This window comes from Tachysurus vachellii, chromosome 8 (assembly GCF_030014155.1).
Source record: "Tachysurus vachellii isolate PV-2020 chromosome 8, HZAU_Pvac_v1, whole genome shotgun sequence".
NCBI classification, from domain to species: domain Eukaryota; kingdom Metazoa; phylum Chordata; class Actinopteri; order Siluriformes; family Bagridae; genus Tachysurus; species Tachysurus vachellii.
The window spans coordinates 7,746,329-7,760,798 of record NC_083467.1 but is presented as its reverse complement, the minus strand read 5'-3'; the positions used below and the strand labels follow the sequence as shown (position 1 = coordinate 7,760,798).

General features: G+C 34.5%; 1 protein-coding gene across 2 annotated transcripts; it reads right to left on the bottom strand.

The window, feature by feature from the left end:
- Positions 1–988: 988 nt before the first annotated feature.
- Positions 989–12,727, bottom strand: LOC132849979 (MORC family CW-type zinc finger protein 3-like). Of its 2 annotated transcripts, none has more exons than XM_060876031.1 (14): positions 12,581–12,727; positions 11,572–11,644; positions 9,565–9,697; positions 9,186–9,409; positions 7,394–7,544; positions 6,940–7,087; positions 5,421–5,549; positions 5,181–5,300; positions 4,032–4,129; positions 3,834–3,926; positions 2,625–2,720; positions 2,275–2,521; positions 2,052–2,116; positions 989–1,851 (listed from the first exon to the last, which is right to left on the bottom strand). In XM_060876031.1, exons 1-14 carry the CDS (start codon positions 12,617–12,619, stop codon positions 1,692–1,694), a joined length of 1,776 nt encoding a protein of 591 aa, XP_060732014.1. In that variant the 5' UTR covers positions 12,620–12,727; the 3' UTR covers positions 989–1,691. The 2 variants fall into 2 exon arrangements, with proteins under 2 accessions (XP_060732014.1, XP_060732015.1); XM_060876032.1 differs by having other exon boundaries at positions 2,628–2,720.
- Between the last annotated feature and the right edge of the window lie 1,743 nt (positions 12,728–14,470).

The following is a 14,470-nucleotide window of genomic DNA, read 5'->3' as shown; positions in this document are numbered from 1 at the left end:
TAAACATAACATTCATCAAAATACCATCACTGATCTATATTCATATATATATATATAATTATATATAATATATATAATATATATTCATTTCATATATATAAATATGAAATTTGAAATGACTTTTGTTTTATTGTTTGGTTGTTTTTTCCTCATTATTTTTAAATGCTATTTTTATTGTGATTAGTCTAATTGGAATTTTTTTTTTACAATTACTTTTATTATTTTGCTATTTGTTTATTTTTATGATCTGGACAGTCAAAAACAAGCATTTCACTCCATGTCATATTGTGTATGACCAATAAATTTTAACAGTTTGAATTCAATTTGATTTGAAAATCTGGATTAAATATTTTAGATTATATATTTAAAAAAAAAAAGCAGTTAATTAGATACAGGAATAGACAACAAAATATTTGAGAAACTTGAAAAGAAGTAAAGCATATTCACTTTATGTGAGGTTGAAACCATTTGGCTGGAACCCTTCTAAAGTAAAAGTAAGTGAAAGAAAACTTGTTCCAGAGGTTGTAATACTTTGTTTAGTCCTATACGTTTCAGGACTCTTAAGGCAGGTACACTGTACATGCTATAGACAGCAGGCATATACCAAGTTACTTTCAAATGTTTAACAAATGGCATCACACAGATTGGATTTCAGCACAATTATCACAAGCTCACATCCGTTACTAAAATGGATGAATTCTGCCCTCAGTGTTCTATTTAAAAAGTCAGACTGTACTCTGTTGAGCAAAACCACTTCACATATTACCAGCTTCATCTTGATCCTAACAAAAAAAAAACCTTCACATGCAACAGAATATGTTATGTGTTTTATTGCATTTCAAACACAAATACACAGAAACAAAGATAGCAAAGAAATACAAAGAAAGCAAAACAAAAAAATCTAAACTAAATTAGTAATAAATTACCTATTTTGAGTGAGAAATGGTTTATTGATATTTGAATGATCTAAAACACAAAAAGTCTCAGTTATATGTTATATGTTCTCCTTTATCTTGTAATATACAATGTTTAGGTTTATAAATAATCTACAACCTGCCTACTAGCTGCTCAACATTATTTATTTGTGTATATTATCATGTAGTTTAGTAAATCAGGCCAATGATATAGCTTCCATGTTTTACTCATTTTTGGCCTAGCATTGAAGTATGATATTGTTCATTTTAAGCACAGAACTAAGAAAATGTAAATAGAAAGAAAATGTAAGATTTTAAGACTACACATGAGCTGAATATTTTGCCATTTAAAAACATGGGTTTACACATGCTTATATAGTGATATAAAAGCAATTAACTCTATGTGCAAAAAGTTAAAAGCAAAGGGAACTGAGGCAGTAGCTGCTTAAACCCGTCTTTTTCAATTTTATTTTAAAAATACACTGGAAACAATAAAAAGTTAATGTCTTTTTTCAAAAACATTTAAACAGAATAAGAGTCAGGCATACTGTATTAAAAATCTTTGTGTTAATGGTTTCGTTAAAGGTTAATATAAAGATTAGTAGAAAACACAATTCAAGATCAATATTAGATATATTTAAATGTGTATGTATTTATCCCCAATGAGCAAGTCTGAGGTGACTCAGTCAGCAGTAGCAAGGAAAAACTCCCTAGAATGGAAGGAAGAGACCTTGAGAGGAACCAGACTCAAAGGGGAACCCATCCTCATATGGGTTTTTATTTAGAGTCTGCCTCTGTCGGGGAGATCTTATTTATAACTTGAGTAAGAATTTCATCAACAGCTTCACAATCGTAGTCCAACCTCTTAAGAATTACTTCAGGGACAAAGCTGAACAGGAGAGATGCCACACTTTGTCTGAGTTCTCTTAACCTGAGGCTTCAAAGAAGAATATCTCATATGAGTTATCATATTGCAGTGCAGGAACAGACTATGGCTTCCTTGTCAACTACCATACACTATATTATGTTGTTAAATAAACTGCACAATACTATATAAACTATATTATTATATCATCATATAAAAATATAATACAGATTTTATTGGTATTGTGTTGATCTGCATAATGGAGATCTTACCGGTCATTCCTCAGGCTCTCACAGCAGCTTGCCAAAGCAGACTTCTCATCTTCTAGACTGTTAACCTATGTAAGAATTTTGTACAAAAAAAGAAAAGGACAAGATTTAATTGCAGTAACTTGGCATGAAACAAACTCACTGAACTATTACTGCAATCTATTATGTTTTAATTTGTTTACATATGTTGCATTTGTCCTTTTTGTTCTGTGTATTGATCTCTTACCTTAACTTGGAGCTGATTTATCTCCTGCTTGGCCTGAAGAAGCTGAACTTCAAAGTTCTGTTGGTGTTCAGAGCTGGCTTGTGTTTTAATGTTTTTTCTTCCTACTATTTTATCACTGCTATCATGGCTAAACATGGCAGATGAGGCTGTGGATGTTGATGTCCCTGGTATGTTGTTGTCAAAATCGATTTGCTTGGATTTTTTCTTCTCTGTTTTATCTTGACACTGGACCAGGGTTCTCTTCTTTCTAAAGGTGAAAATAAATCATTCAGGTATTAATTATATATCATTAATGCCAAATTATTGTGAAATGAAAGGATTTATTACAAATGAAAGGATTTGTTGCTCACTGCCCTTTGTGTGTTGTCAGGCATCCAAGTTGTTCCTCATCAGAAACATCAGGCAAGAGCCTGGGGCAAATTGCCTGAGCTGCATCTGTGCGACTTCTGAGAAAAAAAATTAATTACAGACATGTAAATTGTCAGAGACTGGGACAATTTCCTGCCCGAGTATTAGGGGACACTGGCGGGTGTATTGCTGTTCATTGTGAAGGTCATGTGATCATGTCTCTTATGTCTTCACCTGTTCTTGATTTACTCCTAATGTGGTTTGCTATTTATACCCTTCCTCTTGTGTCAAGTCATCGCTCATAACCTGCTCACCATGCCTGCTGTTGTGTACAGTCATGTTCGAGTTTTTTTTTTCTATGTAATGTGTAATTATGATCATGTTCTTGTTCTAGTTATGCTATTAAATTATATTAAAGTGCTCGCATTTTGATTTACTGTTTGTTTTTCTCAATTCATGTTGTATTTTGTCACGTCTTCATATACTTCATAAACCAAGGATTGCTTTCATCCTGTGAATGAGTCTGGTTCACTATGTTCTCTTATACCGTGACATAAATACCTTAAACACAAAGGAACTAGTTCATTGGCAGCCATGCATGCCTAGAGAATGAGTGCCATGCATCTACCCCGTTGTTTCATCTGCCCACATGATGTTGTGCCTATGGACAGGAAAATATGATATTTAATGATGTATTTTGGCAAACTAATATGGTTTTCCTGTTTTTGAGGCTTACGAATGTCTTACATCTTATTACTTTCATTAGGGAAAAGATCCTTCTGTCATCCACCATGTGTTTTCTATGTTTGTCCAGGCCTTTTGGTGTTTCTGAACTCACTAGTTTATTGCCTATTTTAAGAAAGAACCAAATAGTTTGCCCACAATTCACCTTTTGCTATTTATCTGATGGATTGTTTTGATATTTTAGCATAATTGCTTAATTCACTGGCAGTGCCAGCTCATTAGACTTCATATTGATAGTTAATGACAGATTCCATATGCAAATTTGGAATAAAACACATCAGGCCCTGGAACAGGTGAGTAGCAACTCAGTTGAAAGTGAGTAGCAAGGTGAGTATTTCTGATCGAAAAAATGTGAGGAAGCAACATACAAAATGTGATGTAATTCCTTAAACTTCCAACCAATTTGGACGTACATATCAGTGATAATTATTGGAAATGTTGAAAAGAAAGTGCATTTCAAAACTTACTCAGTATTATCAACAGGCTTAAAGGCTTGATGACTATAATTGACGTTCTTCCAATATTGTTCAAGCTTAATATTTAGATTCTTCATGGTGTTCCTGCACAAACACAATATTGCATATTTACCTACATCAATGTTAAAAAAAACTTTCTAAAATAGCATGTGATACTCATATTGTATACTATACTGTACTCAAACACACCTGTACTCTTGAGTATCATCAAAGTCCTGCTTATTGTGAGTTGGTATGAGGTGATTACACTCTATAACCCCGATAACTCCTTGTCCAGTGTGGTTGCCCTGGTAACAGAACATAAACATTATAAATATCATAAATAAAAGAAGAATTTTTTTGTTTACTTCATAAAATGACACCTGAAATCTAATCTATTCATGTATTCTCTTCTATGTGGAAAACCCCTGAAATACACTGATGACTTTTAAAACTGACTTTGAAAGACTTTGACAGCTGAAGTAAATGATGATTATCAATGGAAATGTTCAAGAAATAATGCTCCCTTCTAAGTGGCAAAAATAGTTCAGGAATGGTTTGAGGACATAACAAGGAGTTTAAAGAATTTAAAGAATCTGCTTCTAACATCTTGGGGCCAGATACCACAACATATCTTCTGAGGCCTTGATGTGTCAATGCATTTATGGGTCAGAAATGCTTTGATAGCACAAGGGGGACCTAAACATTATTAGGCTATTAGGTGGTTTTAAAGGTATGGCTGCTTAGTGTACATAGTTTTGCATATTGGGCTACGTGCATTTAATTGTGTTACTTAGGGAATGTTAACAATTGCTAAATATAGCTTTTTAAAAATAGTTTACTTCCTTTCAGTAAATAATTCAACAAATACACAAGTTATGCCAGGCGTGCTCAAACTTTTGCCTTACAACTGTACAGTATGTAGCTCTGTATTTACTGTCATCTAAATAATAATTCTTTTCTAATTTAAAACAACAATTTTCATTGCAAATTATTGACAACAGCTTGAATGAAAAGTAAAATTTAATTTCTTTGTATTTGGAATGTCACCTATTTTTGCTTTAATGACAGTGTTGTTTTAATGAAAGAGCTTTAATGAAAGAGCTCTGCTACCTCCATCTCTGCCTCATGCTTCACTCACTGCTACAGTCTCGTACCTCGACATACTGTCTTGTCTTTCCTTTGATTCTCGCAATCCACAATTTTAAATAAATAAATAAATAAATATTTAATATGGTCAGACTTTGGACCCCAGTGTAGTTCTTTATATCATCATTCCATCTCTGTTAATCTGTTTATTCTAGATTTGTTTGAAGAGATATAAAGCACTAAGCATTAAACAAACTGGATGATTCTCACCTTCCGCTGGCAGGCAACATGCACGTAGGCTTTAATGAGCCGATTTTTGTTGTACATCATCAATCCGTAGTTCTCCATGCTCTTTTTGTTGTAGCCAAATGTGATTTTTATTGCCTTTTTCTGACAAAAAAAATTAAGTATCATGACCTTTAAAATATTTGAATCATTTAATAACTTTTTCTAGTACATCAGTAGTTATATGTTTACATTCTGGTGCTTTAATATTTGGTAGAAGGATACAAGACATTCAGGTTTGTATGTGTCCGTACAAGGCCTTGCTAGAGTTGTTGTGATAGACTGAGCTTCCACCTTTTGCCCTTGAAGGATAATCTCCATTCTTGGTCTCAGGTACAGGATACTACAGTATGCCTGGATCAAGAGAAAAACAAACATCAAACTGATTTGACTTTACATTGATCAGTGGTTAAACTTCATCTTGAAACTGCACCTGCAGATAAGAGGAGTAGTTGCTGAAAAAACTCATTTCAAATCTTTTAGCACATTCTCACTCACCTGCATATCGAATCTCGCATTTGTATCACTACCATATACCGTGTATATAAAAGGTGTTTACACACCTGTTAAAAAGTAATGTTGAAACAATATGCAGTTGAAAACGGAATATAAATGTTTAAGGGAAATAAAATGGTTACCAGGTTGCATACAGTAAGTCAAGTCAGGAAGTCAAGAAACTATTATTTTCATTTCAACCATAGCTAATATAGCTAATGAAGTACAAAATGAAACGAGACAACGTTTCTCCAGGACCATGGTGCTACATGGAACAAAGAAAGAGCTAAGGACTTAGTAAGTTAGTCCTAGCCACATAAAGTGCATCTGTGCAACCTGGTGCAAACAGTGCAAGACAAAAGACAGTGCAAACAAACAATACAAAACTCTACAAGACAATACACAAAAGCAGCGCCGACCAGAGTATGTACTGTATAATATAGTAGCAGCAGTTATATGAGGTACGTTAGTTGTGCAAAACAGCAATTGACTGAAATGTGCAAAACAGCTTATGCCAAGATAGCAAAAACATAATATGGACATTTTATGAGAGTCGATTTTTTTTTCTTTGCAAATTTGTCATAATCTTTTAAATTTGATATTAACCTTGGATATTTTTTTCTTCTATTTAGCTACCCTACCTCAAAGCCCAGAGAAATGAAAAATATATGAGATTGTTATCTCATACAGTTAGTGACCAGGTGTTCTTGTAGCTCCTTTAATGTTACTGTTGGTCTCTTAACTATTATAGAGGGACAGTTTGATAATGAATATGATAGTGAATGTCATTGGTTCATTCTGAGCACAACTGCATACCTCATTATAAATGAGTGTACACAGTATGTAATTGATCCCCACTTTTACTAAACACAAAAACCTCCCATTTAAACAGGGATAAGTGGATGTTTTACATCTACTGTGTACTAGACTGCTTCCGTTACTCTTTTTGACATTTTGTATATATTTTATGTGCATTTGGTCATTGTTTAGAATTCAGATTTCTCATTTCACTTTGATATTGATTTTCCTTCATTGTTTTTCTGATGTTGAACCTCAGTTTAATAACAATTTGCCTCATGTTTTGGATTGTAAATAAACAACTCACACTTAAATCCACGTGTCCAGCCAGATATATTATTTCTAATATATTATCTGAAACCCTGTTTTGTAAAATGACCCCTTTCACGTGAAATGACAAGTAAACTCAGACAAGTCAACATTCATATAATATTTGCTGATTAATTCTCACCCGTAGTGAATAAACACTCTCAGGCACTGACATGCTCTCCTGATTCTGACGCTTGTTTGTCTCCCTGAAGTTCTTGTACACATCATCAAGGATCCGGATGTCTTTGGGGTCCTTCAAGAAATCAAATTCTAATTCTCCTGAAGATTTTCTGCGGTTTAATAATTGGAGGTTAAAAACAGGTAAAAAATGATGGTGTAATTTCATACAACTAATAATATTTTTCGTAGTCTTCAGCATTTTAGTAAATAAGGTAGTAATAGTAAATTTAGAGCAGGGTAGTAAATTTCAAGTGACATGTCACATTCATATCATTGACTACATTACAATATTACAATAATAATAGTTTATATTTATATTACACTTCTCTCTTACAGTAAAATGTAATTCCAGTATCCACATCCTTAACCTACACAGAGTTCTCATATAAATATATATTAAGGCAAATAAAACTCACCTGCGTAGGTTCCAGATTATGATGCAGGTTCCACTTAGTTTTGCAAGACTTTCAATGACTTTGAACTGAGAAAACAGTTCTTCCTCAGTGTTAAACAAAGAATGTGCCAGGATATCTCGAAGACTCTCTGCATGCTCTGGTGCAGCACTGAGTGAGCAGTGAGGTTATGGAGCAAAGGTCCATTTATACATTTATGAAGTATTTATTTACCTTTCTATCTCTGGCCTCTTAAACTCCCATCCTATTGGCAGGCCCAGCATTTTCAGCACATTTCTCTCTCATAACTATTAATGAATTAATTTATATTAATTTTACTATATACAGTGAGGTAAAATAAGCATTGAACACGTCACCATTTTTCTCAGTAAATATATTTCTAAAGGTGCTGTTGACAATTTCACCAGATGTCGATAAAAACCCAAGTAGTCCATACAAAAAAAAAAAAATAAGTTCAGAAATTAAGTCATACTGTATGTAATAAAATGGTATGACATGGAAAAAGTATTGAATACATCAAGAAAGGGAGGTGCAAAATGCATGGAAAGCCAAGACAAAAGCTGAAATCTTTTAGTAACAAGAAGGCAATCCTGCCCATTTGTCAGTGGAAATTAATATCAGCTGGTTCAATTCCAACTGATGGCCTATGAAAAAATGTGTCACACAAGAAACATCTCATGATGGGTAAAACAAAGAGCTCTTTCAAAATATTTTGATGGCATTGGTTACAGAAGGTTTTATAAACTTTTGAATGTTCCAGTAAACACTGTTGGTGCCATAATCCAGAAGTGGAAAGAACATCATTTCACCATGAACTGGCCACGACCAGGTGCTCATCTCAAGATTTCTTACAGAGGAGTGAAAAGAATTATCAGAGGAGTTTCCCAAGAGCCTTGACCACTTGTTGAGATCTTCAGAAAGACCTGGCATTATCAGGTACAGTTGTTTAAAAAAAAAAAAAAATAGATAATCAACTGCCATGGCCTGTATGCATGCTTACCATGCAAGACACCATTGCTGAAAAAAGCATGTTAAGGCTCGTTTAAGGATTTCTGCACAACATTTAGACAAGGCTGTGAAATACTGGGAATATAGTCTGGTCAGGTGAGACCAAAATTTAACTCTTTGGATGCCATATTACACTCCATATTTGGAGAACAAACTGCACTGCACATAACCATAAAAACACCATACCAACAGTGAAGTTTGGAGGTGGGAACATCATGGTGTGGGGCTGTTTTCAGCACATGGAACTGGCAAACTTCATTTAATTGAAGGAAGTATGAATAGAAAAATGTACCAAGACATTCTTGATACAAATCTGCTGCCAGGTACGAGGATGATGAAGATGAAACAAGGGTGGACATTTCAGCCAATGATCAGAAACAGACAGCCATGGAAACTTGAGAGGCCCACGGAACCCTAAAGATACAGTATGAAGACTGTTGAAGGAATGGACCAAAATCACACATGAGCAATGCATGTGACTAGTTTCTCCATACAGGAGGCATCTTGAAGCTGTCATTACTATCAAAGGCTTTTGTACAATGTACAGTATTTAATTTCAGTAAGCGTGTTCAGTACTTTTTCCCTGTGTCATTCCATTTTATTACACATCACTTAATTTCCAAACATATTTGTTTTGTGTTCATGTCAACAGCACCTTTAGAAATATATTTTTCTGAGAAAAATGGTGAATTTTTCATATTTTATATTCAATTTTATATTCAATATTTCTGTACACCATTCCTATAAAATTGATCCATCTATCACTCTGTTACTAGGTAAAGGATATCTGTCTGTCCATTGTATGTGAACAAGACAATAGGAACGTGGACATTCTGTGCTCCTGTCCTCTCGAGGTAAGTCTGTGACAGCAGACCCACACACATGGTGTTGGCTTTCTTTGAGAAAACAATGGCATCCTTTCCCAAGCGCATGGAGCCGGACTTAAAACCGTTACCGTAAAGACCAACTGGAACATGTTTTTTTAACTGCTGCTTATCACTGAAGCCAAAACTGAGAGAAAGAGAGAGAGAGACAGCTCTGTTAGTAAAATGAGGAATTGAATACTGTTTACACAGTTAGTTTTGACTCAAAATTAAATAAATTAAAAATATATAGAATATAATTGCCATCTGACAAACAATCACAAGCTTCATAGACAAACACACCTGAGCATTTTGTGCATCTTGTCATAGTCCATGCCATTTCCATTATCCAAAAAGATGAGGCAGTCCTGGTGTTTGAACACACTTTTTGTAATCCAAAGCTGTTTTGCATTGACATCTGGGTCATAAGCATTGTCTGTCAATAGAAAAAAGGAGGAAATTCAAATATTATCTAATGTTAATTACATTTTTAGACAGCTTTAAAACTTAAGGTAATTCTTTATTCTGTTCAGGACAATATTTTGATGTGGGACTAAGATTACACCCTAATACACTAATACACTTGCACTCAGGATAATGATGCTGTGAGGTGGTAGACTATTTTAGGTAGTAAGCTAAATTTGTTTACTTTAAGAAAGATCTACAGTAGACAAATGTAGTTAATGCTTTAACTAAAAACAAGCTTAATTTTTCAGAATACAAAGCTTGAAGGATTATCTCCCCATTTTCCCATTTTTAGCGGGTCAGGGTTAAATAAAAATAAAAATTTTATGTGCTATACACAGGAGGGTGCAAGTGCAGGTTTACTTGTAGTTTTTTTTGAAGCAGACTAATCCTAAACATAATCTCAAAAAGGTAAACATGCACAGGTCAGGCAATCAATAAGGAGCTGTTCAAAGGGTCAGCAAAATCAATAACCAAGAGTCAGGCAAGGATGAAACAAAATGGTCCCATTCCCTGCCCACTTTCCACTTTACTTTTCTCAAAAAGTAAAACAGGTACTGGTCAGATGATCAACTTTTAAAGAGCAGGCAAGATGACATTTTTTGGCAGACACTATTAACCAGTGTTTAAATACCTCAGGAAAAGGTAAGACTTTAGACATCATTTGAAGAGAACCAGTGACTCAGCTGTTTAAACATTTAGGGGAGTTCATTTCACCACCTATATAACAGAACAGAGTCTGAAGGCATACCTTGTACCCTGAGAGATGGTGGAAACAGTCGAGCAGTACTAAAATTAGAGGAAGCATGTTGAAATGTGGGGTGTGATAAGTGCTTTGAGGTAAGTGGGTACAGGTCCATTTGTTGCTTTTAGGCAATTATCATTGTTTAATTTCAGATGTAGTCAGTTACACGAAGCCACTAGAGGGAGTGTAGCAATGGGTTGGTGTGGGAAAAAGTCATGCAGCTGCATTTAGGATTAGTTGCAGATTAAATGGCTCTCAGAGGCATACTTACAGGCAGAAAGTTGTCTGAACAAGCACAGTATCTTAGTGGCCAGTGTAGATAGAAATGGACACATTTTTCTGATATTTTTGAGGATCAATATGAGAGGAAATGTTGATTATTGACAGGTGGACAGGTAGTATAATTGCATGACAAGATTACTTGCAGGATCTATTCTGTTGCTAGCTTAGTAAAATGTGCATGTGAAATAGAAGGGGAATACTACAGAATACGAGTTGGGGTAGAAGTGAAGGTCTTGAAGATTTAGCAGTAAGAAAGGTTGGTGCATGAAAGCTGGGGGGTAAGTAGAAAAGAAAAGATGTTGTCAAGATTATGAAGATCATAAGCAGCAGTTTCCAGCTTTTCCTTGTAGAAGGCAGTCTTAGAAGTCACATCAGAAGAGAATTTGTGGCAAGAAAAAACAGCGAGTGAGTCAAGAATTTTAAAAAGAAAAAACAGAATAAACAATGGTAAGACATCACATTGGAAAATAAAAAGACAAACACAAAGGAAACTGAGCATACCTACTTGCAACATGCCTTAAAATGTGTTTTATAAATGTGAGCTGTGAGTGACAGTTTCAAAACAAGTATAGTGTATACAGAAGGGAATTATAGTGTTAAAATCTGAATTTTAATCTAGAACTTTTTTCAAGTAATTTGACCTCCTGGTGTCCAGATGGGTCAGGGCTGTAAGTGGGAGGTGTGGGATTCCTAAGGGTTAATATCTAAAACGTAAGCAGCCAAAATACTGCCTATAATCTAGAATGTGAAAGATTTCAATTGTTTATGCAAAGTGGTACAGAAAACAATAAAAGATTATAAAAGTAATTTTGACTCACCAATCAATTCTGCTACTGCACTGAAGGGCCAGGTGTGGCTAGTAGAGTTTGTGTGCAGATACTGTGGACTTACCTTTAGGAGGAAAAGAATATGATAATCAAGTACTGTACCTTAACCTCATTAACCTTTGAAGATTTATTTCATTTATATATAGCTCTATAACTTTTGCAAATTCTCAGTGTTTTGAGTAGAACATACAAGCTAAATGAAAAAAGTTTAATAAAATGATGATAAAAGCATGTTGCTTCTCGTTTTTTCTTATGAATCTCACCCACTACCTGTTTTGTAGGAGAGTTGATCATAGGTTAAAGGAAGACAGGTTGGAAGAGTTCTTTAAGATTCCAAAAACTTGTCTGTTCAAGTTTTAGGATTCTGAATTATAGCCTGATCCTGAATTGTAGCCGTGTTGAGCATAAATGTATTAAGGGATCTGTTTCTTTCTGAAAATTGGGATGGTGTTTTTTGTGCATATTGGGCATGATGTTGCTCAGCACACAGTAAAATACATATGAATTGTATTGAAACAGTTACCCAAAAACACTTGTATGCCCTCTTCTGCAAACTTTTGTAACTGACAGGACAACACTTTACAGTTTTAGGTATCTGTAGCACCAGTTAAGTGTAGGATTAAGGAAATGGATTCGTTGGTTGGCTTTAAAAGCTTAAAAAGAACAGGCCCATTCCTGCCTAAAACAATCATACTGTCTGGGGATAGTAAGGAAGAAATAAAAGTGAAAGTTATTGAGGCATATGGTAATTAGTTCCCGAGAAACTACACTGTAACTAGATATACATACTAGGTATGCAGCAGTTATTCAAGTCAAACAATTTAGTTTAATTTCACTTATTTATCAATAATGTGTTATTTATTTAACTTTATGAGACAGTGCTAAAGTTCTAGCCATATAAAGTTACCTGTGACTATACAATTTTATTCAAATTAATTTACAGTATACAAAAATGATAGCTGGTTGTAGTTTAACTTAGTTATAGCCCATAAATACTTACCGAGCTTACAGGTATGCCTCTCTTTGAATGTGTTGTCATCTTTGTTTAAAACTGCAGTTCCAAAGTGAGCTTCTTAGAAAGGTGTAGGAGACTCTTCTATTTTGAAATACAGGAACAACGCATCCAAATTTGTACTCACTTTGTGGAAACTCCACCCCTTCTGACTCATCAGGGAGAATGGATACTAATTCAACATTTAGTGATTTGGTTATTTTTGTGCTATTCAGGAATTTTTAGGCATGTACACTGTACATGCAATAGAGAGCAGGTATATACCAGATAATCTTTAAACGTTTATTAACATTTAAACTTTATCCTTTGTATCATTCATTTTGTTATAATTGCATAAACTAAATGATTCTTTCATGAATTATTAGCTGTAGGATCAACTAAATCCAGATTTGATTTCAGCTTCTTTATCACAAAAACTCATTTTTTCTCTCCTTGTTGTGCCAGATTTCTAACTTCTAACTATTGTGATAGCAGTCTGATTTTTCAAAAATAGCTATTAGGCTGGACCTCAAAATTACTCCAAGGGTGTCACTGTTGTATATATCTCACTGATGAGTGTATATTCCAGCAGGTTTAGCCTTAGTGCAAGACTTTGAATTGTATAAGCCTTGTCTAACAGAGAGTAATGAAAACACTGATGTAATAGGACTGATTAGGACTGATTACCAAAACACTGAATAGGAATACTTGGCTGAGATGAGAAACCTACTATGCACTACTATTGCGTTGTGTGCTGTACTATGTCTGTCTTGAACAATGTACAATAGGTTGCAGAGACAAGAAGCCTGATACCAAGAATTTATAAATAAAAATAAAATAAAAAGACTGTACACTGAAAGTATCACCTAATCATGTTACCCATATATTTTCTTTTTGGTGCAGTGGTATATTGGCAAAAGTGGGCGTGGCTAAGGTTTTTTCCTGTTCAACTGCTTGATAGACATTATAACCCTATAAACAAGAGATTTGACACCAATACCAATATTAATGAACTGCCATGAGTTATTATGTGATATGTATTTTCATGTTATTTGTTCTAGAAAATTCACTAGTTCCTATCACAGTTAATATTATTAATGTTTCTCTATAACAGTGAAAGGTCATACAGTACAAATATTCCTTTGTATCCTTGATATAAAAATAGCTCTCATAAAACTATAGTACAGAATTTGAAACTCTCTACTGTACATGTTAGGTTCCAGACGATGCTGAAAGTGCTGTCTGTTCTCATCTGCAAACATGAGCTCAGAGTTGCCCTTGATAAACTAGTGTCACTGTGCTTGACAGGGAGAGGCCATAGATGACTGAACATGAAAATTCAAGCCGACAGGGCAAACACATTTAAATGTGCCATTTGGTAGTCAAACATAGAGTAATAAAATATGAAAAGCAAATCACTGCAGTTGAGAGTCTGTGTGCCCTGCGATGGGTTGGCACTCCATCCAGGATTTATCCTGCCTTGATGCCCGATGTTGCCTGAGTTAGGCACAGGCTCCCCGTGACCCGAGGTAGTTCGGATAAGCGGTAGAAGATGAATGAATGAATGAATGAATGAATGAATGAATAAATCACTGCAGTTTTTTGACTCACCGATCAGTTCTGCTACAGCACTGAATGGCCATTTATGGCTAGTGGAGTTTGTGTGCAGGAAATGTGGATTAATCTTTATGAGGAAAACAAATGTTATAAATAAGAATACATACAACTTTTATAAATAATGATTGCATATGGTTACAGATATATATATAGCTCAACTAATTTCAGATGAAGTCAGTGAGAAATCTGTCAATATGTCTGTCAATATAGAAATTAACCCAAAGAAAAATGAAACTATGTGAAATTATGTGTGCAATGATAGGGACAGTTTGATTTAATTTG

Excerpts from the sequence above, each read along its gene's own strand:
- LOC132849979 (XM_060876031.1), bottom strand. The coding sequence starts at position 12,619 with ATGACAACACATTCAAAGAGAGGCATACCTGTAAGCTCG. Across the intron at positions 4,130-5,180 it reads ATGTTGCCTGCCAGCGGAAG|GGCAACCACACTGGACAAGG; the intron begins GTGAGAATCATC and ends TTCTGTTACCAG. Across the intron at positions 3,927-4,031 it reads GATGATACTCAAGAGTACAG|GAACACCATGAAGAATCTAA; the intron begins GTGTGTTTGAGT and ends GTGTTTGTGCAG.